The 22810-nt window shown below is 41.0% G+C and overlaps 1 protein-coding gene across 3 annotated transcripts in view; it reads right to left on the reverse strand.

Annotated features, from left to right (window-relative positions):
• Nucleotides 1-22810, reverse strand: part of BMPER (BMP binding endothelial regulator) — a 267662-nt gene that overhangs the window by 121835 nt on the left and 123017 nt on the right. For all 3 annotated transcript variants that reach the window (XR_012667155.1, XM_075125625.1, XM_048839067.2), the window contains exons 12-13: nt 18782-19111; nt 11787-12123 (exon numbers count right to left, since the gene is read on the reverse strand). Coding sequence is in view for 2 of the 3 variants with exons in the window: in XM_075125625.1 (XP_074981726.1) it covers nt 11787-12123; nt 18782-19111 (667 nt within the window). In the remaining variant the exon portion in view is untranslated. The remainder of the gene's footprint in view (nt 1-11786; nt 12124-18781; nt 19112-22810) is intronic.

Consider the following 22810-nt stretch of genomic DNA (forward strand, 5'->3'; position numbering starts at 1 on the left):
ATGACTTGATATTAATTTTCACATGCTGGGTTTGTTTTAGCTTTTATGCTTCAGAAATATTATATACACAGAACATTTGTTGTAGGAGTACACAGGAATGCAAGAGCATGTACGGCTTCAATTCCCCTCTCAACATTTTCACATTCCCCAACATATTTAATTTCAACTGGGCTAAATGGGAGGCAGGAGGATACTTAAATAGTCTCCATTGCTGAATACTGAGACCTCAGGTATCAGTCCTGCTCTCAGATATGCAGAGCTACCATGCTAGAATCTTGTTAAATTAACTAGCGACAAGTGAGGTAGGTGATTTTACCACATACATGATGATGTATCCTTCCTCACTGCAAAACCCTCCCATTCCATTTGGGTGAGAGCAGGACTCAGCCTTTAATGTAAGAGTATGCTACATATTATATTATCAAGGATTAGATATCAAGGATTAGATATCATGGCGATAAGTACTTTAGACAGATAAGTACTTTGGACATAAGAACCTTACCTCTATAGATCCTTATTTCCTGTATGCCTTTTCCCTACTCCTTTTGGGAGTTTATTTTGTAGCTGCTCAATACATTGGCTTTAAATAGGGGCTGAAATATAGCGGCTTTGCAGTTACGCATATTAAGGGAAAGGTAATAAAATTTCATGCTTTGAGATGTAAACTGTTTATTTCAGAGGCCTGAAATGGATTTTCTCTCCGATGTATGCCACCACACAGTTGGTCAGCTACATTTTGGATGGGCTTCACCTTTCTAGCACCAGATATTGGCCTCTACCAGAGAAGGGATAGTGAACTTGATGTGCTAACATGTGGTATGGTGAACCCTATGGTTATTTATTTACTGATTTATGCATGGTGCCCATCACCTCAGCATCCCTAGATTTAGAATCAACAGGGTTTTCAACTTAAAATATAGTGTGACAATCAGGGTACAGGCACCTCATGGAAGAACGACGGGTCTGAACCTCAGAATAATTGAATCAACTGATTGTATACAATATTATTGTACTATACAAGTGTATCAAGTAAGGCACTGGTTTTCAACCTTTTTTCATTTTCAGACCCCTAAAAAATTTCAAATGGAGGTGTGAACCCCTTTGGAAATCTTAGACCCAGACTGTGGAACCCCAGGGGACGGCAGACCACAGGCTGAAAACCACTGGAGTAAGTTTGGGATGACACACTGGTGATTAATATCATTGTGAAATGTATTTATAAGCAGTATATATGGAATTATGTCTACCTAGTGAAATTATGCTTTAAAGTCTGTGACCAAACAAAGGCAGAAACAGGTTTTCTCCCAGGCAGGAGGGAAGGTAGTTATCTCCCTGTGTCTAATGTAAATTAAGCATTATGGAAGCCCCATTTACACGTGTGTCAACAGGAAGAGATGAACAGCAAGGGGTCATCCTGACTCCGGGGACAAAACACTGAGTTTTGGGAAATTTAAAGAGAAACAAAAAGCCATTTTGTCATCCATCACTTAAGGGACAAAGCACTTTTGGAATCTGTGAAAGGTGGATCCCCCAGCTATGTGGGCTGAGGATGGCGAGAACTGACTAAGTGAGAAATTGCCTGACACCAGGGTTGTAATCTGTTAAATTTTAGACACTAGAAAACATGTATTATTTTTGGTTTATTTGTAACTATTTTCTGTTTCTATTATCCTTACTTACCATCACTTACATCTCTGTTCTTTGTTGATAAACTTACTTTTGGTCTGACCCTAAATCATCTCAGTATTAAAGTACAGTGTGGGTCCTCAGCTATACTAACAAACTCATGTGTGCACCTTCTCGCTTCAGAGGCAGTGGACTTGCTAATTTCTATGAGCACCCAGTGATAGGGGGTGGATACTGCAGAGGAATTCTCTTCCAGGAGTTCGGGAACTGGGGTTCATTGAATGTTACCTGAAAAGCAAGGTTATGACTGGCAGAGTCTTGAGAAGTTTGCCTGTGAGGCAGACAGAATGGTGTGGCAGAGAGCTGACACTCAGTTTAGGTTCCAGCAAAGCTCTCTCTTGCTGAGGCAGAAGGGTAAAACACAGTGGCTTACCTGTTCCAGATGCCCCAAGAAAGCACCACAGAAAGGTCTAAAATTAAATTTTAAACACATAAAAATAAAATAAAGTAAAAATTCCCTGCAGCAGAAGTGTCACAGAGGTTAATTTAAAATGAGCCCAAGACCTGGGGTTTCTAGCAGCTGTAGCTAAAAGTCTTCTAAAACATTTAAGGGAGACTTGGGGTGATTTTCACTGCCTCTGATGATGTTCACCCCTTTTCCAGATAATGCTAAATGATCCCAGTCAGCCATGACATTTATCAGTGCAGCTAGCAACAATACTTCTGAACAGCAAATACTTCTCCCTTGGGTATGGATCAAATTGAACTAATTAGCAGGTTTTTTAAAAAAAAAAACATTTTTCAGAGGGGAAGATTATCCCAAAGATCTCCTACAAGGTTCTCCCTCCATGCTATCTAGCTATACAAGTTGGATATTGCGCTATTCTACCAGGACACCATGGAAATTTATCAGAAATAAATATTTCCAGTAAGTGTACTTTACATAAAGTTTGTTTCCCAAATGTGTTTCATCCATCCTTGGGACCACTCATCTGCTTGAAGCGACATAAGGGTTTTGCGGATTGGAGCCTTAGTAAGAAAAATCAAGTGGGGGAGCTCCCAGTTAATATACTGGTAGCAGTAATGCTTCTAGGGCATTTAAAATCCCGTCAATTGGGCTTTGGAAGACCACCATATGGAGCAAGGTACAGAAGTGCAGATTTTCCACTGTGAGCACCTTGCTCTCAGGAACCAGAAGTTCATACTCAGGAACCAAGTTGGATACACAATAGTGGAAGAGGCAATTGCTCAGGGTACCAGGGTCACGTAAGGATTACAATGTACAAAGCCGCTCCTTAAATTGCATCCTGAAAGAAAGAAGTAGCTGGGCTCAGCACTGGTCCCTAGAGGTGTGTTCACAGAGGCTGACTCCACTCAAGAGATAATAAATAAATATATAAATATATAAATACATAAATGCATAAATAAAATAAATAAATAATACCCAGCCCTTTTACAGCCCCTTTCATCAGTAGATCACAAAGCACTTTACAAAAAAAGTCAGTATCATTATCCCCATTTTACAGATGGAGAAAACTGAGGCCCAGAGCGAGGAAGTGAATTCCCCAAGTCACCCAGCAGGCCAATTTCAAAGCCAAGGTCTCCTGAGTCCCAGTGCAGAGTTCTATCCACTTCCGTACCAGCTGGATCTTTTTAAAGACTGCCCACAGTACAGCAAATTGTAGAAAGCTAGACTTGGGGCTAACATGCCATGGATGAGTGTAACAAAGTTTGCATAGGAGAGGAACAGTCGCAAGGTGAAATCTTGGCTCCACTGAAATCAGTAGCAAAATTCAAATTGACTAAAATGTGCCAGTTTTTTCCCCACAGGTTCCAAGCCAAGTGTAAAAGGAAAAAAATCACTGTTTTCCACCACTGTCACCAGGCCATCCAAAAACAGCAATACCACCAGTATAACTCCAAGACTACAAATCATAGTGGGAAACACTCTGGGAACAGAAAGTGCAGTCATGGCCTCAGGTTATTCCTGTAGATGTTGTCCCTCACCCACCATCAGGATCAATTTGCTCTTATTCAAATTGATCTTACACATCCACATATACATCCTCACATCTGTCAAACACTGGGATACCAGTGAGACATCATTTTATTACGAAACACCTGACTTGAATTTCACTGAATCAGGTAACAAACCAAAAGCCAGTGAAGATTTACTGGATATATGTGGTCTTTTGCAATAATCACATACAAACTGTGCACATAATTATTTGAAATAACCAGTGGAAAGAGAATGCCTCAGATTACACTCACAACCTATTAGAAAACAACCTCTCATTTAATGTATGAGCATTGTATCAGGTATGATCCCCATTATGTAATTAGAGTAAGCAAAGCAAAAACATTCCAGACATGCAAGGGAAGCTTCTCTGGATTAGAATCACAGAATAGTATGTGGTTTCATCTGGTTTTCCTATAAAATCTTTTCCTTAAAAAAAAATCTTTCCAAATAGGGAAGCTCAGAGTGGGTAATCAGAGAAGCATGCATTATTCAGACTGGAAGAGAGCCATGGACAGTCCCAGGTGAATGGTGTTTGTCCAACACCATAGTCTGTCAGATTCCAAAGTTCTATCCCCCTTACCTCCAGCCCCCTGCCTCTAACCACCCCACTCCCAAGACCTCAGCAGGAAGGGAGACATCTGCGAATCCTCTGGCACTGTTTCAATGTTTTACAGCTGTAATAACCAAAGAGAAAAGTGTTTTCTAGCCCAAGATTCCTAAGGTATTTTTCTAAATAGATACAAGTGTGTGGGATTCAGTACAGGGAATAATACCCCACCAGGGGAAGGGTGTGGGGAAAAGATGAAGGGGAGTCATGATCTGTGGATAATTGATCTCAACTCAGGTTGATTTATCTTCCCTGCCCACTCAGCCTATTTGTCCAAGTCCAAACTTCTAATCCTTAAATCTAAACAGTATTGTTGGCAGGTCTTGGCTATGTCAAATGAAATGAAAAATGCTGCAAGGAGGATGCTTACAACAGTGGTGATTTCTGTGTTTGATATACATGTAATAAAGTATATCTGTAGTACATTTCATTAGCAGCATCTCGGTGTGTGAATTTGATGCTTGCTGTTGGAATTTATTAAATGCATCTGATCCCACAAAGTTTGTGTTTTCCCCTCCATACATTATTAGCCTACTGCAAGTACTGTATACCATGGTACCTCAGGCCTATATATAAATAAGACAATATGATATTTGCCAATATGCAGCCAGACCATAACAGTTGGCATTTGAGTGGTTTTGAAAGTGATCAGAATTCATATTCAATCACAAATTAGAGAAGATGGTCAAGCTGGATAGTCACCAGAAAAAAATTACTCTGAACCACAGGATTCCTAGAGGGGTTGGGAACACCAGCTCTTCAAATGCCTACACACTCAGATTTATTCCATTGCACATTTCACCAATGTCAGTCTGCAAAGAATCACTGCAAATCAGTAGAATGATTTAAAACAGAGTCTATATTTCGCTAAAGAAAACGAACTATCAAGCACTTAATGAGCAACATAGGGAAGGCTCCTAGGGTATGTTTACACTGCAAATAATTAAATAACTACATTTTAAAAAATCCTCACACCAGTGACTCTCAGAGCTCAGGTCAACTAATGTGGGCTCTTGTGGCTTATGCTATGGGTCTAAAAATAGCAGTGTAGGCTCAGGCTGGAGCCCAGGCTCTGAGACCCTCCAGACCAGATTTCAGAGGCCAGGCTCCAGCCTGAGCCCAAACTTCTACACTGCTATTTTTAGACCCATAGCAAGAGCCCCCTCTGAGACTCACAGCTACAGTGTAGTTGTAATACAGCAGCTAGCTTCAAGTGTATGGGAGATCAAAGAGCCTGAGACAACTATGAGCATTTGCTTTGATAAACAGTGTAGACTCTATGATCTTGGAAACACTCTCCCCTCCAAAGAACTGCAGCATCATGCCAGAATTTCCTAGATGGCAAACTTTGCAACATCCATTTCAGATGTACCACTTTTCAGAGGCAGTACTTTGGGTATTATGTAAAATTTTGGTCAAACTTACCAAGTACCAGTAGTACTCCCTGAGCTATCAGGACACAGTGTGTTACAGATACACAAACTCTTCCCAATCTTTTAATTCCTGATACTGCCTTGTTTATAGTCACTCTTCCAACAAGACTTTCCTTTGCACCGTTCCACTGGATGAGCATAGAGCATTGATTCCTTTGCCTCACAGATTTCAGTCATCAGATATAGAACTTCATGGTCTACCGTGAGTCTAGAATTTAGGACCTTTTGCTTCAAAACCACAATCCACTACCACTTAATGTCAAGAAAACGCATCATTAGTTGAAGTAATGCTAGGGCTTATGCACTCTTTGTAGGCTAATCACTGGAGTGCCCATATAGCATAAGAAGATGAAAATTATGCCTATAATTTATGTTCTAATTCTGAATAACAATCTTCTCTCTTGTTACATGGGAATTCTTAGAATAACAGCAAAGTCTGCAAAATTAACTGCATTGAAGGAAATCATCTAATTAGAGTTAAGAATCAGCACAGTCAGTTTGAATGCTTATTACAAGGGTTATAATTAAATAAATTGGCAGTTACTGAATGTATTTGATTAACTGATTGAATCAAATGAGGCCAATTACCATGTTGTTAATCAACTACTGCTTTTCTAGACCAGACTGGATATGATTAAAAATAGAGATTCAGGGTAAAAAAAAAAAAAAATCAGGTCTTAGTCTCATGGCAATTTCTTTTACACAAGAGACAATAATAGGTACTGTATGTCAGTTTGTATGCTCTCGCCTATGGTTAAATTACAATATAAAGTCTTTTAAAAAACCTAAAGAGCTTGTTTATACAATCTGTATAACCTGAAGTAAAAGATTTGATTGTACACTGAGGCCCAGATATTTAGTAATGCACACTTTCATGATTTTTGCATGCTACCATAGCCACTAACTATTATATACTATCTAACTGGTCATTTGAGTACACAATCATAGAATCACAGGACTGGCAGGGACCTCGAGAGGCATCTAGTCCAGTTCCCTGCATTTATGGCATGTGTGCATGCTTACATTACAGTAGTTCTAGATGCAAACAGTGTGCATTGCTTTTTCGCAAGCACAGATCATATACATATCTAAAAATCTGAGCCTAAGTCAGTGTAGTTCCATTTTGACTTTGCATCTGAGTTACCCAGGACACTTACAAATATCCAGTTAAATAGATTAAAATGACAAAGGTGTTTTCTATCATTTAAAAAAATCTTTTCTCCATTCATTCTTTACCATAATCTCTTGGAAATTTGAAATTGTTTCCCTACTTAAATGAATTTTCCTCTGTGGTGCTCAAACCCTGACAAATAGCCCTGATATTTACAGTGTTGCTCAGGAGCAGTGAACTACTAGCACTGCTTCAAAACCACCACAACAAAGAGTCCATAAAACATTTTTGTTTCAAAACAAAGAATTACAGGATTATTGCAAATCAATATATTAAAGGAAAAGTTTTAATCTTCAGCATAGTTTACAAATAAACCTAAATCCCCGCAACACCCTACTAAAGTGGGAATGAGGCAGAGGTGCTCAGTGACTTCCCATGGGACACCAAGAGTGTGTAAAGATCAGGATCAGAACTCAGGAGTTAGTGGTTCCTCATCCCATATTCAGACAAATAGATTGAGTTTGTTTTTTGGACGGCTAACAATAGCATAAGCTACAGCTAGGAAAAAAGGAATCTTAAATTGAACTTGAGATGTCATCAGAGAAATCTTCTCAGTAACACAGGGTGAGATAAACATTTGAAACACGCTTTTCAGAGCCTTTTTTTAAAAGAAATCACACCCTAATTTGAAGTGTTCCTGCTGAGTTTATTTCTGAGAATTCTTATTAACAGCAGATAAACTAAAGAGCAACTTACCGAAAATGAGGCAGTGTTAATGATGAAGATGAGAATGACCAAAAAAGGTTAACATTTGTGAACATGATATTACAAATGGAGAAGTTATGTAATGCATGATGATAGAGAAGAATGAAGGCAATGATATGCAAATCCATCTGTCCAAGCTACTCAGTTGAAAAGAGCGCTGGATGGAAAGAAACAAGCAGACACATTTATAGTCCACCAGAAAACCTTGTTTCTCTTTATAAATGCACAAATGGAAAAATCTGAATAAAACCCTACAATGAAATTCTGTTTACAGGTGTTGTGGATAGAATCCGAGAGTGCTAAAGGAATTGGCGGCTGTGATTGCAGAGCCATTGGCCATTATCTTTGAAAACTCGTGGCGAACCGGGGAAGTCCCGGATGACTGGAAAAAGGCTAATGTAGTGCCAATCTTTAAAAAAGGGAAGAAGGAGGATCCTGGGAACTACAGGCCAGTCAGCCTCACTTCAGTCCCTGGAAAAATCATGGAGCAGGTCCTCAAAGAATCAATCCTGAAGCACTTGCATGAGAGGAAAGTGATCAGGAACAGTCAGCATGGATTCACCAAGGGAAGGTCATGTCTGACTAATCTAATCGCCTTCTATGATGAGATTACTGGTTCTGTGGATGAAGGGAAAGCAGTGGATGTATTGTTTCTTGACTTTAGCAAAGCTTTTGACACGGTCTCCCACAGTATTCTTGTCAGCAAGTTGAAGAAGTATGGGCTGGATGAATGCACTATAAGGTGGGTAGAAAGCTGGCTAGATTGTCGGGCTCAACGGGTAGTGATCAATGGCTCCATGTCTAGTTGGCAGCCGGTGTCAAGTGGAGTGCCCCAGGGGTCAGTCCTGGGGCCGGTTTTGTTCAATATCTTCATAAATGATCTGGAGGATGGTGTGGATTGCACTCTCAGCAAATTTGCGGATGATACTAAACTGGGAGGAGTGGTAGATATGCTGGAGGGCAGGGATAGGATACAGAGGGACCTAGACAAATTGGAGGATTGGGCCAAAAGAAATCTGATGAGGTTCAATAAGAATAAGTGCAGGGTCCTGCACTTAGGACGGAAGAACCCAATGCACAGCTTTACAGACTAGGGACCGAATGGCTAGGCAGCAGTTCTGCGGAAAAGGACCTAGGGGTGACAGTGGACGAGAAGCTGGATATGAGTCAGCAGTGTGCCCTTGTTGCCAAGAAGGCCAATGGTATTTTGGGGTGGATAAGTAGGGGCATAGCAAGCAGATTGAGGGACGTGATCGTTCTCCTCTATTCGACATTGGTGAGGCCTCATCTGGAGTACTGTGTCCAGTTTTGGGCCCCACACTACAAGAAGGATGTGGATAAATTGGAGAGAGTCCAGCGAAGGGCAACAAAAATGATTAGGGGTCTGGAACACATGACTTATGAGGAGAGGCTGAGGGAACTGGGATTGTTTAGTCTGCAGAAGAGAAGAATGAGGGGGGATTTGATAGCTGCTTTCAACTACCTGAGAGGTGGTTCCAGAGAGGATGGTTCTAGACTATTCTCACTGGTAGAAGAGGACAGGACAAGGAGTAATGGTCTCAAGTTGCAGTGGGGGAGGTTTAGGTTGGATTTAGGAAAAACTTTTTCACTAGGAGGGTGGTGAAACACTGGAATGAGTTACCTAGGGAGGTGGTAGAATCTCCTTCCTTAGAAGTTTTTAAGGTCAGGCTTGACAAAGCCCTGGCTGGGATGATTTAATTGGGGATTGGTCCTGCTTTGAACAGGGGGTTGGACTAGATGACCTCCTGAGGTCCCTTCCAACCCTGATATTCTATGAATCATGTGCATTCTGTGAATATTTTTGTTAATTCTGAATCAAACTGTTTTGGTGATATTTACACACCTTTATAATTTGATTTCTGTAACTGTTCATTTGCCAATAATGTTTTGTTTAGGAGAATGTTCCTGGAAAATTGAAATACCATACATTTTCAAGAAGGGTGAAGATTTATGTTGAAAAGGTTCACATGGCCATCTTGTAGTATGGGTCAGGTAAAAAAGAAATTAATTGACATGGAACTAATCATATAAAATACCAATTTTTTATTTTATTTTACAAATTTGAATGATCAAGGGAATCCTCTTAGTTTATGAGAAATCCATGGGCTAAAATTTGTTTGCAAAACATTTGTCAAACATTTTTCAAATGATGAACAAATTTCCAAAAGTCACTATCTGGTTATGGAAATTTTGCTATTATGTAAAAGGTCCAAATCCACTTAATAAATTGTTCACAGCAAACTTTTCACTTGGTTCTAGTAACAGGTAATGTCTGCACTGAGTTTCATTAGGCCTTTTTGCTTTTGATTCTCATAGCTGTATCTGAGTCACCCTAAAGTCTGAAAATATGAATGCAAAGTTTCAGGAAACGAACTCCGGAAGAATTTGATGCTCAATCCAAATTACAGTCTTTTAAATTGTGTACCTTGAGCTGGTAGAAAATTTGCTGACAGAACACTTTTCTATCAGAAAATGCAAACTAGACTGAATTGAAACTTTCTGCAGGAACTTGTCAATGGAAACTAGCCTGGGCTCACTGGGCTGTCCAACCCCCAAACCAGAATTTTTTAAACTGTCCATACGGTGGAAAAATTCATATAGCCAACTTTTCATTTCAAATAGGAATGAAATTTTTTTTCAGAAATGTGAAATTTTCCATGGGATAGACATTCCAGTTTCCACACAGCTCTATGTAAAACAGGCTTTTCTACAAAAGACATATACTTAAATCAAGCAAACTTTCATTGTGTTTCCAGATCTGACACAATACTATTTTCTAACGCAAGAAAAGGAAATCCACCATAGTATTTTGTGTGAGGATTCAAAGATCTTTCCTGGCTGCCCTTGCCAAGATATAAATCATTTTCTTTCGTGGTCTCAGAGAGTGCTTTGCAATAAATTAATCACAAGCCACTTTAAAGGAAAGAGAAAAAAACTAAATGTGAAATGAAAGAGAAAATCTAGCTTAAACTTTCTGTGCCTGTTCTCTATTTTCATTGTCAACACTTACCTTTAAATAATGGCAAAAGTGAGGTAGGAATATTGTCGAAGTACATTCAACACTTCTACTGTGTGTGTTAGCATTTCTAATACTCTCTGGTGTTCCCACTACCACCAACAAAATTAAACATTATAAAAGTTACAGATAGGACCTCCCTCATTCTTACATTATCTCCCTATCTTATGAGCCAGGCTATAGACTGAGGACCCAGACAGACACAGCCTGGAAACCAGGATATGCTGAATTTTCTAGCATTCCCCAGCACCCAGCCATACTCTGTTAGAGTAGATAAAAGGCTTTCAGTCTCCTCACAGAAGAGGAAGAAAGGCAATTCATGAGGGAAATACAGTAATTTTAAAAAGCCATTATAAATGAGCCCAGTAGTTCAGCAGATGTGCTCAAGTACAAAGAGCTGTAACTATGAAGTTAGTCAGTTCCATCCACAATCATGCAATTCTGACCCAGCTTGCTTTTATCTTTTATGTCAGGCGATCTAAAGAAAATAGGATTTTATTTACTGGGAGAGGAGCAAATAAACTCACGACAATTAAAGAGCAGAAATAATCTCTCGGTGGTTTAGGCCAGAGGCGTTTTAATGATAAAAAGGCTTAGATAAATTACTCCGGCCAAGTGTCTTGGTTGCCTTCCCTTTTCCTTTGCTCCCAGGGTGAAACAGGCAGACCAGGCTCATTCTATTTACTGTATCCTTTTAAGCTCTAACACACACATTTCGTCAGTCAGGAAATGATGGTACAACTGTCTTAAACAAAATCAGTTCTAAAAAGCCCATGGGAAACGTGGAGCACTGTGAACTAAGTCTTGGTCCCATCAAAGTCAACAGGAGTTTTACAACTGACTCCAGCAATATGTTCTGTGGCCTTGCATTTACCCCTGCTCTCTTCTGTGGGCGTTTCAAACAGCAGTCTTCTAATCTGGCAATTATAAAGCTTTCTTTTTCAATTGTAGCTGCTCTATTGCACTTTCTGTTCCTATTTCCAATTCTAGGACCTGATTCAAGAAAGCTGTTCAGCATGTGCTTGAGTCCTATTGAAGTCAATTGGAGCTAAGAACCTGCTTAGAGTTAGCACTTTCTTAAGTACTTTCCTGAATCAGGGCCAACTAAGTGCAAATTTGCATCACCACATTCCCACACAACAGCTCTCCACCAGTCCCCCCCTCACTCCTCGGCCGTCTGCACTTACCGATAGAACGTAGCATAAGCCATCGTTGAGTGACAATTCTGAAACTCCCAAGCCTTGAGTTTCTGGCATTCCCGATGGGCCCGAAGTTTTACCCTCACTGTTCCTTGGCACAGTTCAGGCACAGCTTTCTTCTGTGGGCGACTGCAGAACTCATTCGACTCCACACGCCAGGACTCAGCAAAGTCATCCACATCAAATTTGAAATTACCATCACCCCCTACCAGGTCATCTCTCTTGTGCCCATTATAGTTGCCACACAAGCCACAGAGTTTGCCTTTCAGATGTGGTGCAGCCATGACTTCGACAAAACTGTCTCCATCCCAGGAGATTTCCAAGCCTATTTCAGAGAGGAAGAAGAGGGGGAAAAGTTAATAACTAAGAGCTATTTGTGTTTATAAACGAGTTTATACGTTTACACTTAAACGAGTTTTGAAGGGAACCTAAGTAAAAACATTTGGTTTCCTTCATGAAATCTATACATGCCTCAGTAAGGGCCTCCTCTCAGTAAGTGCAATATTACTCGGATCAAAGATGATTACAAGGAATTGTAAGTGTTCGGTGGATCTGGATATGTTTGTTTTTCTGGTGGAAGGTACTTGATTGACAGATCTGGAGACGAAACAGAAGTACTGTAAGCGAAATCCTGACCCCATTGAAGTCAATGGCAAAACTCCCATGATTTCAGTGGAGCCAGGATTTCACTCATTATGTAGGAAAAGATGCAGCACTGGACAAACTTTGCCTATACCACAGCACATCTCCAATGAGTTCTGGAGAAGCCACTTGCTCTAAAAGAGCATTCAATCCCTGCCCTCTCTCCTCATGTTGCCAACTGATAACTCCTTTGGATAGGGACATCTAGTCTGAGACCAACAATTCATCTCACGCAGGTCAATAAAGATATGTCCGATGGGTAACAATGTTCAGACAGTACCAACCTGAAATGGATTCAAAATACTTAACTAAAAGGGCTTAAGGGGTCTGTAAGCCCATTACCAATCCTTGACCCAACTCATCTTCATAAATTACCAACCCAGTTGAAAGGGGGAGAGGGACTGAACACTCACCCAGCAGCTGAGATCCAGGTGGGTTGCTACATTCTGTGTCTGACAGCACTTTCTTAAACCTAAGATTTTCCACTTTCAGGACATTGAATTTTAAATTGTTTTCTATGAGAAAGTATTATAATAAATCCCCACCATTTTGTTATTATTTTGGATAAAAAAAGAACATTGGGAGCTGCTAAGGTTCAACTCCCACCAGAAATTCTTAACCTTTATTTTAATTCTTATAGCCACTATCACCCGATAATCATACTTTACAAACACTTTACACTTATGTAGCATGTTTCCATGAAAGCAGAACAAAGCACTCAACCAACGTTAATTTCTCCTCCCAACATCCCTTTGAGGAAAGTAAGTATCACTATCCCTATTTTATTGGAAATGAGACATGAGCGAGAATAAATGACTTTGTCAAATTCACACAAGAAGTTAGTGGTAGAGTCCAGAAAACAACCTGGATTTCATTACGCCCAATCTTATCACCCATAATGCCATCTGATTTCCCCGCTATGTTTATGTATTCAACTAACTAAAAAAACTAATCACTCCATTCAAAACTGGCACAGTTTCTTCTGTAAAAAGTTCTCATTGTCTCACACTACAGTTCCAATGTGCATAGCCCTCAAATAAAACAGGATATGCTTAAACGGTTATTGCAGTCAGAACAATGGCTGCAAAAGAGGTGCTTTGTCATTGGCATATATTGCCTTGGCCACACTCTGTCTTGAGACATGTAAGCAACAATGGTTTTGGGAGACAGTTGGCAAGCAAGATTTTGCAAGTACCTGCCCAATATTCCTCCCCACACAGGTTGTTTCTATAGTATGGTTTCTTACTGTGGCTCTAACACATTAGTGTGGAAGTAAACAATGTTACAAAAATGTTATGTCCTAATCATGTCTGAAAACAGTTCCTGACGTTGTAAGTTCTAGCATGGACAGGGCCTTTGTGTCCTCTCATAGTGGCACTCTAGTTTCCATTCAGTGTTCTATTCACTAGGCAGTGTAGCTTAGTGGCTAGGGCCATATAACGAAATACTGGAGCCCTGGTTCTATTCCTAACTCTGCTGCTGGTTTGATGGGTGAATTTGGGAAACTTGTTTGCCCCTCTCTGTGCCTCAGTTTCCCCATCTGGAAAATAGGGTTAACGATACTTCCCTCCTTTGTAAAGTGCTTTGAGATTTACCGAGAAAAAGCACTATAATGGGCGCTATGTATTTATTGTGCAGTTTGCTGACCAAAAAAAAAAGGCTTCACTATTTTTGACAAAGAGCCAGCAGAGCAGCAAGGAGGAAAAAGTTCTTTTACGCTGCTTCATGCATCAACAAGACTGCCAGACCACTCCAGCCATCTTTGTTTCTGACGACACTGCACAAAATAAAATACAGCTTGATTTTCAGACCCCATACAAAGCTTGCCGTGCTGGCATTTGGAAAAATCTTGCCGTTGACGTTTAAACCGAACCTTTTCCATATGGAAGAGTCACTGACATAGAATAAAGATTGAAGACCACGTTTGCAGAATAATTTTTCAGAGCTAGAGATAGGACCGAGCCACAGAGTACAGATCTGAATCCAAATCGAAACGTCACCAAAGTTTGGGGTGCCCAAATCTAAGTTCTAGTTCATCTTGGTTTATAACATAACTCTACTTTAAGAGTTTATGCTCAACTCATTCCATTAATGAGCTTCATGAGGCTGCTGACCTGAAGTGGAGTCACAAAGGGACGGGAAGGGAGAATGTCCCACACCCAACTAGTTCAGGAGTAATGCTAATTCAGAAAGGGATAGATTACTCAGCCCTTACTCATGTTGGTGAGCACTTGAATTCTGAAAAATGGGTCTAAACTTGGTGTTTTAAGGCATTTCATATTTATTTTCCATCAGCAATTTGATGTCTAAAAAGTGATTCATTGACGTCAGTGGAACTACTCATGATTACCAGCTTTAATAAGGCTTGTGCAGCACAGCCCTAAATAAACTATTCTAAATGTTCCTGTATCCTTTACAACAGTGGTCACCAACCAGTCGATCGTGATTGATGGATCAATCCTAGAGGATCTCCCAGTCGATCGCGATCTCCAGCGGCACAGTGGGGTAGCCACTAAGACAGGCTCCCTGCCAGCCCAATCCCAAGCTGCTCCCAGAAGTGGCCAGCGTAGCCCCGGGAGCAGAGGGGCAGGGGTCTCCCTTCACGCGCTGCTCCTGCCTGCAGTCACCGCCCCCGCAGCTCCCATTAGCCAGGAATGGGGAGCTGTGGCCAATGGGAGCTGTGGGGGTGGTGCTTACAGAGAGGGGCAACGTGTGGAGCCACGTGGACCCCCAGGGCCCAAAGGGCGCATTGGCCCCTTCTGGGAGCGGCGTGGGGCTGAGGTAGGCAGGGAGCCTGTCTTAGCGGCAGCCACGCTATGCTGCCAACCAGGAGCCACCAGAGATAAGTGCTGCCCGGCAGGAGGCAGGCCGCACCCCAACCCCTAGCCTTGAGCCCCCTCCCAGAGCCAGCACCCCATAGCCCCTCCTGCACCCCAAGCCCCAGCCCTGACCCTCCTCCCAGACCCAGCATCCCATCCCCCTTGTATCCCATCCTGCACCCCAACAATTTGCCCCAGCCCAGAGCCCCCTCCTGCACCCCAACCCCATACCCCAGGCTCAGCCCAGAGTCCCCTCCCACACTGTGAACCCCTTGGCCCTAGCCCACACCCCCTCCCGAACCCCAACCCCCTGCCCCAGCCTGGTGAAAGTGAGTGAGGGTGGGGGACAGCAAATGACAGGGGCGGGAAATGGAGTAAGTGGGGCGGGGCTTTGGGGAAGGTGTGGGGCCTCACGGAAGGAGTAGAGTAGATCTCAGGTTGCCCTTAAATTCAGAAAGATATCTTGGTCATTAAAAGGTTGGAGACCACTGCTTTACAATATTTTAAAGAGCTAGCCAGTGTGTGTTCATGCCCCCCTCTCTCTGAGCCCCATCCAGAGAAGATGTCAGTTACAGTCTCCCACTACAAATTCTGGCTCTTTAAGACAAGCTGTAGACATTTGTACTTCTAAATGTGTCGGTTCCTGGTTCAGTTCCCAGCGTTGACCAAGATAGCAACTGTCGCACTAGTAAAACAGGACTTTTCTAAAACTGCATTTAGTTTAATTACACTATCTCCTGATTTCATTTTCAGGTCTTAATGAACCTTTTGTAACTGTATAATGCTACATTTTTAGATTCATTATTTTTCAACCATTCAGTGATGCTTCTTTGGTTTTGATGAACAAAATAAAGATTTCTCTCTCTAATGGAGCCTTTTCTGCTTTTGGATAAGGAGGAATCGTGTTTATATTATGACATTAGCTAATACTGTAATATACAGGATATTTTCATTCTTGCCTGATTACACTGTATAATGTGTATCTTTTTGTTGGTGCATATGTGGAAATTTTCATTTATTTCAATAAACCAACTAACAAAAGGGATTATTCTATGGAATAATGTTTGAAATGGTCTCCTTGGCAGACAGAAACTGTTTGAAAGTATTACTTGGTGCCTATTTTTTTTTTTCACTGAATAGATGAGTTTCCCATTCTCTTGGATGGGAGTCAGGGTGTAAGCAATTGGCAGGATTTGAAGCCAAAGGATGCAGCATCTGTCCCATCTGGGGATGTGCAGCATAGGAACATTTTTTGAGTTACGTTTTAGGGTTTTCCAATTTTCCCTTTTTTGAGGGATGCTAAACCAACTTGTTACTCAGCTTAACTTGGCACAGTATACTGAATTGTAAAAAATTCATTGTTCATTTATGCATGTCCCACACTGAGTCTCACTTGCTGGAGGTTCACATCAATTGTTCTGCAGAATTTTTCACAGTTAAAGCATCCTCAAGATCTGGCAGCCAAAATTCTGCTCTAAGGGTTTAGGTCCAAATACTTGTACACAAAGCCTCAGCAAATAGGATTTGTACAGAGGATCTGTGCAAGGTTTGTGCAGATAGAATACTCTCCCATCCTGATAGTAGAATTCCCGCATAATATCAGCCGTGCTCCCTTCTGTTTCCAACATGGGGATTTTAGACAAAGTCTCTACAAAACCACAGATCCACTACAGTACACTTGACCAACTATTTGCACCATCAGAGAGCGTGGCACCAGAATCGCTGCTTCCTGGTGCTCAATACTTTCCATCTCCCTGCACAGCCTCTCTGTAGCAAGTTCTGCCACTGTGCAGAGGAGCCAGGTAGTTCTGTTGTTTTCAGATGTTGTTTGCCCAGGCAAAGAGGAATTGGCCCTTAGTGGTGTGTTCAGTGAAAGAAATCTGATCCTTGTCCATTAAAGCGAAGAATTATTCGGACTATAATTTGCAGCAATTACATATTATTCAGGACGCTGTCATATGTCATATTTGCACTACATCTTCCACCACAGGGACAAAGATGTATGCAGTTGTTTATTGGCCTTATGTCAACAACAAATGGAACAGCAGCAGGATTAGCTGCCAGTCGTCTTTGATTCAGAACCTCTCTCTGGGCTGTGGTTGGCTAATGAATTCCACATCACTAGAATTCACAGTGTTCAGCTGACTGCAGAGAGAAACCCTCAAGATGCTTTAAATTAGAACTTTTGAGTAATGGTCCTCTTGTGTACATTTTACAGACAGGCACAAAAATCTGCCTTGCCATTTTGAGGAACAAGCCCAGAGCTGGGATCCACATTATGCAGGGTTACATTTCCAGTGGATATGTGAATAGGTATCTAAATTCTCATCTCAGAAGTGGATGCTATGATACGTGTAAAATAATCATGCTAGCTAATGAGTATCACTGTGCCTCATGTCTGTGACTGTATCACTTTATCGGAGGGACTGGTTTCACTGCTTTCACATGGCATTTAATTGAATTAACAGTAAATATTATTCTCACTGAAACAGTACTCCACTGTATAAGTGAAATTTCCCGGGACTGCCACCTACCTGATGTGTGCTAATGAGTATTTTCTTAACTTCCACCCTCTGTTTATCTCTGCTGGGGTTCTACAGTCTCAGATCAGTTTATCAGAACAGCTGTATGCCCAATGGTCCAACATTTCGACAATTAACATATTTGCTAGGATTCAGCAGACCTGGGTATCTGCTCTCTCACTTCCTTATTCCTTCACAAAAGTTACCAGATGTTCTGGCTGTTCCCATTTGTTCCCACTTCTGGGTCTAACAACACAAAGGAGACCAAACGCCTGGATCACAGCTCCACACAGATATGCTCTCATTCAGATAAAGAAAGATCACTGCAAGCAGCTGACGTAATACAGCAAGCCAGGGCCTGGTTTTCCAACTGGAGCCTCCCTTTTGGTGGGCATAATTTGGTATGCCCAGTGAATTTTGTCCACACTTTTGCATATGCAACTCATTCGGTCTTTGCCTAGCAATTCACTGCCGGTGTGGAATTGTGATTATATACACACTAACATGGAGCACAATTTTTTGCTGTCACTGAAAACATGAAGTCCTGTTTGAGAACCAGCTTCCTATTGTTCAGTGTTACAGCATGTCACATGGTGACCATAGGCAAACCATTTAGAAGTCACTGGAAGTGAAATTCATATACGCATTTACATACATAAACTGTCCATGGACAGGGTTGCCATTTGCAGAAAGTAACACATTCTGAAAAGAGAATCTGCATACAAATTGTAATTTGCAGATGAATCTCTGCTCTTGCATGCCTCAAAGGGATGTTGTAAGGTTGAATTAATTAATATTGATAGAGCTTTTTGAGATCCTCAAGCATAAAGCTCATCATAAGCACAAAATGCACATGATTATTGCCACTAAATTATTGTTTCTTCATGTTTGCAATTCTGGAATTGTTGCATTTGGAGATTTCACTAGATACAGGGGAGACACTACCATATTAGCATCTTTTATGCTTCTTCTAATGTTTCTGATTTGGAGCAAGCCTCACCTGCTTTGGTTGTCACTTTCAGCAAGTAACCATCCAAGTCGATCTGAAACTGAGGAGTCTCGCAAGGCAGTGATATCCGGGTCCCATTCCATTTCACTGTAAGGTGCTGCTGGAGGCTAATAGTGCTTCTGCCCAACACAAGGTCCACAGATTTTGTCCAGGAGAAAGAACGGGTCCGACGGGCATCGTTTTTCACCAGCACCTGGAAGGGCGAGGCAGAGGAGGAGCAGTCTTTCGTCAAAACGTACTGACATGTTCCCTGAAAGTTAAATGTCCTTCCATCAAAAGTGTTGTAGTGGGGGTCTCCAAATACAGTGCAAACTCCAGGCTCTGCAGGTAAGTGAGAAACAAGAGCACCATCAAGACCAATTGAAGTCTGAAAAGCAGCAGTTGATAGGAACTTAAGAGACACAGCCCACCCTTATATGCCCGAAAGTTCACAGTTAGGTGGAAGTGGAGGGCAACCAATAATAATAAATGTTTTTTTTAATTGAATGACAAGCTTGTTGCTTTCTATTTTTTCAATTTAAACATTCTTTTCAGGGTTGGGAAAATAAACATCAACATTTGTGGAACTAGCTAGAAACAAAAGACAAACCGACCAGTCTAATTCCACCACTCAAGCTGAATGAAACATAGAAAAGAAATAAACAGGTGGGATAAACTATGTTAGATTATTTTAAAAATTTCAGTTCCAGCAACCAAAGGCCCTGATCCTGCAGTCACATCTTTGCCTGTGCCCAAATCCTTGTTTCTGTGCACAGCCCAGTGGAATCACTGGGGCTCTGGGCAGGCACAAGGGTCTGGGCATGTAGGTTTTATTGCAGGCTGAAGGCGTTAACAGTGACAGAAATATGGAACATATATATGTTCCATGATATAATTTTAATTATATATATATATACACGAGTTATATCCTACCTCATTGAAATCAATGGGCATTGTACCATTGACTTCAGCAGTTTCTGGATCTGGCCTTACATGCTTATATATTTATATACATAACATTTATATTATAGAGATAGACAGATATAGTTGTTTGGCCAGATTCACTTGTTTGTTCTGGCTGGCCTGCTCTGCTCCAGAGACATAAAGTAGCTGTAAATTTGCCTACCAGTGAATCTAATGCCTACACATAAAATGTACTCTCACATTCACTATATAATTCTATAAAACATAATCTAACCACTAATATAATTTATCCACTTTGATTTTTTAGTCAATATGGTTCTGTTGATACCTGCTTTAAGTCAATATTGGCTGAAAAACAAGCACTTTGTGAATATCTAATAGTGTGATTTACTTACATCAATATTTTCTACAAATGTAGGACAAATTTCTGGCTGGTGTTTTCGTCTGTGAAGGTGTCAGAGAAGTCACAGGTCAATGGGGAGCAAAGTGCATTTTTTTCACCCCGACTATTATTTTTATAGATTTTTTGTATTGCTGTAGCACGTAGGGGAACCAGTCATAGACTAGCACCCCACTGTGCTAAGCAGCACAGCTTCACTGATGCAGCTGCACCGCTGTCGCACTTCTGGTGAAGATGGTTCAAGCCGACAGAGAGCTCTCCCACCAATTTAGTAACTCCTGCCTCCGCGAGAGGCGGTAGCTATTCACTGGTGCTTAGGTTGGTATAATTTACATGCCTCAGGGATGTGAATTATTCACACCCCTGAGCGATGTAAATTATACAAAAGTAATCTGTAGTGTAGATATAGCCTAAGGAAGGGCTTGTCTTCACTACAGGGGTTAGTCCACCTAAGTTACGCTACACATTGCTTAGGTCAACCTACCCCGGTGTCTTCACTTTGCTGCGTTGAGGGGAGATGCTCTGCAGTCGACTTCCCTTACTCTTCTCGGGGAGCTGGAATACCGGGGTTGACTGGAGAGTACTCTGCCATCAATTTAGCAGGTCTTCACTAGACCTACAACATCGACCCCTGCTGCATCAATTGCAGCAGCATTGATATCCCTGTAATGAAGACCAGCCCACAGATTCTAACTCCCCTCCAATGGAGAGGCTGTGTGTAGGTTATGTATGACCAGAGATACAGAGGAGACTTCAGTGGCAGGGTCTAGGGATTAAGGGGAATGGCTCACATATTTTAGAGTTTCCACCTCCTGATGCAGCAATAAACACTAGTAACACTACCATCAGCTGATTACTGCTGTTTCTGGCAGGAATAGTCTGCATAGCAAGGATGTACATGGTGCTGCAATCAACAAAATACAGGTGTACATTAATGCTGCTTTTGAAGCATCAACATACACCAGCTGAAGTCAATGAGAGCTGTAGAGGCTCAGCACCTCTGAAAATCATGCCTTACAAATTACCAAATGAGCACTAAAAATAAATAAATTAAGGAGCATTTTTTAAAACGTGGGCACCAACTTCTGTGTGCCTCAGTTTCTTCATCTGAAAAGGATAAGGATAATACTATTCACCTCAAAGGAGTCTTATTTTACTGATGACTAGTTCTATTGATTTCAAGTGATAGTTACCCATTTAAAGAATTATAGCATCAGGTTCTGATGCTACTGGTAAGTATTATATTAGCATTTTGTCTTCATTTTCCTGGGTACCAATGCAATTATTTGCATAAAATTTATTTCCTTATTTGTTTTAAGAAATTAGATATTATTTCTATTCATGTGGGCAGGGAACTTCTAAGAAAATGAGGAAATCAGCAACAACAAAATAGCCCAAACCATGGGGAAAATTTCAATGAAAAGAACTGTTTTTTGTCTGTGTTTCTGGAGGCCAAGAATATGGGGTTATTGTACATATTATTACCTAGTGTCTTTTTTTATTCAGCTAAGACAGACATGGTTAAGAATCAAGACACAGAGAACAAACATCATTTAGATATGTGCCAGCTAAATTGTTAGTACTGACAGGATCCAAAAGAAATATTTGTTTTTAATTTCTAACATGTTATGCAGAGTAATGTTGTTTTATGTTATGTTACATCGTGTCACATCATATGTCAACTTGGTGCAGTGCACTTACAATAAAAAAAGAATATATTCTGGGCTGGACAATTCAATGTCTGATGCAAATGTTGTTGTTTACTTTAAGAACTGAAATTTAAAAAGAGAGTTACCTATGAATAGTCTAAATTATCTGCTACTACAGTGCCTTTGTATAAAATATTTCTGAAAGTTCTGTTAGAAATGTGTTTAAAAAAAATCAACAGTTTGCATGAGTGTGTGAGAGATTCCTCAGACACTAGCCAACAAGGAGGCCTGAAAAGAAAGCTTAAATGCAGAGTGTAGCGGGATTGTAAAGGGCAAAGGACACAAAAAGGGTTCCAGCCACCATCTGTAGCTTGCTTCCCCTTCCTCCTCACTCAGAAGGGTTTTAATCACAGATTGTTTATGTTCTTTCCCCCCCCAAAAGATATCCCCCATGAGACCTATTGGAAGCAGTGGTTCTTTAGTTAACAGTGTATGAGCAGCCCTCTTCAGCAATATTGAAGTCATTCAGTGGATGTACCAACAACTGGACATGTAAAGGGACTAGCATAGTCCCCGTGTTTACATGCACACACATTTGGTCCTCACCTCTTAAAGACTTTGACCAAGATTTTCAGAAAGTTTGGGATTTTCAAAAGGGCAGAACAGAGTTAGGTGACTATCATCCAGTTGCATCCCTAATTCCCTTGGGATCCTTTGAAAATCCCAAATTAAGCCCACATTTTGACTCCTAAATAAATGACCTTATTTTCCCAACTGCTGAGTTCAGTGAGATCTGCTGGGTGGTTGACACTTTTAAAAATAAGATCACTTATTTAGCAGCCTAAACATGGACTTAGGAGCCTACCATTAGGCTTCTGCTGTTGAAAATTGCGGCCTTTGTGTACATCTCATACAATAGACTCAGTCTCCACCCACCTAAAGGATCTAAAATTTGCCTGTGACCTAGATCGTTCCAGTTCCTAGCAGACTGGCTTAAATTTGGCATTCATAAAGCAAGAAGTCATGCAGTGGGGAGCAGATATCCTAAATAAATTATTATTTAGCCAC

This window comes from Caretta caretta, chromosome 2, assembly GCF_965140235.1.
Source record: "Caretta caretta isolate rCarCar2 chromosome 2, rCarCar1.hap1, whole genome shotgun sequence".
Taxonomy (NCBI): domain Eukaryota; kingdom Metazoa; phylum Chordata; order Testudines; family Cheloniidae; genus Caretta; species Caretta caretta.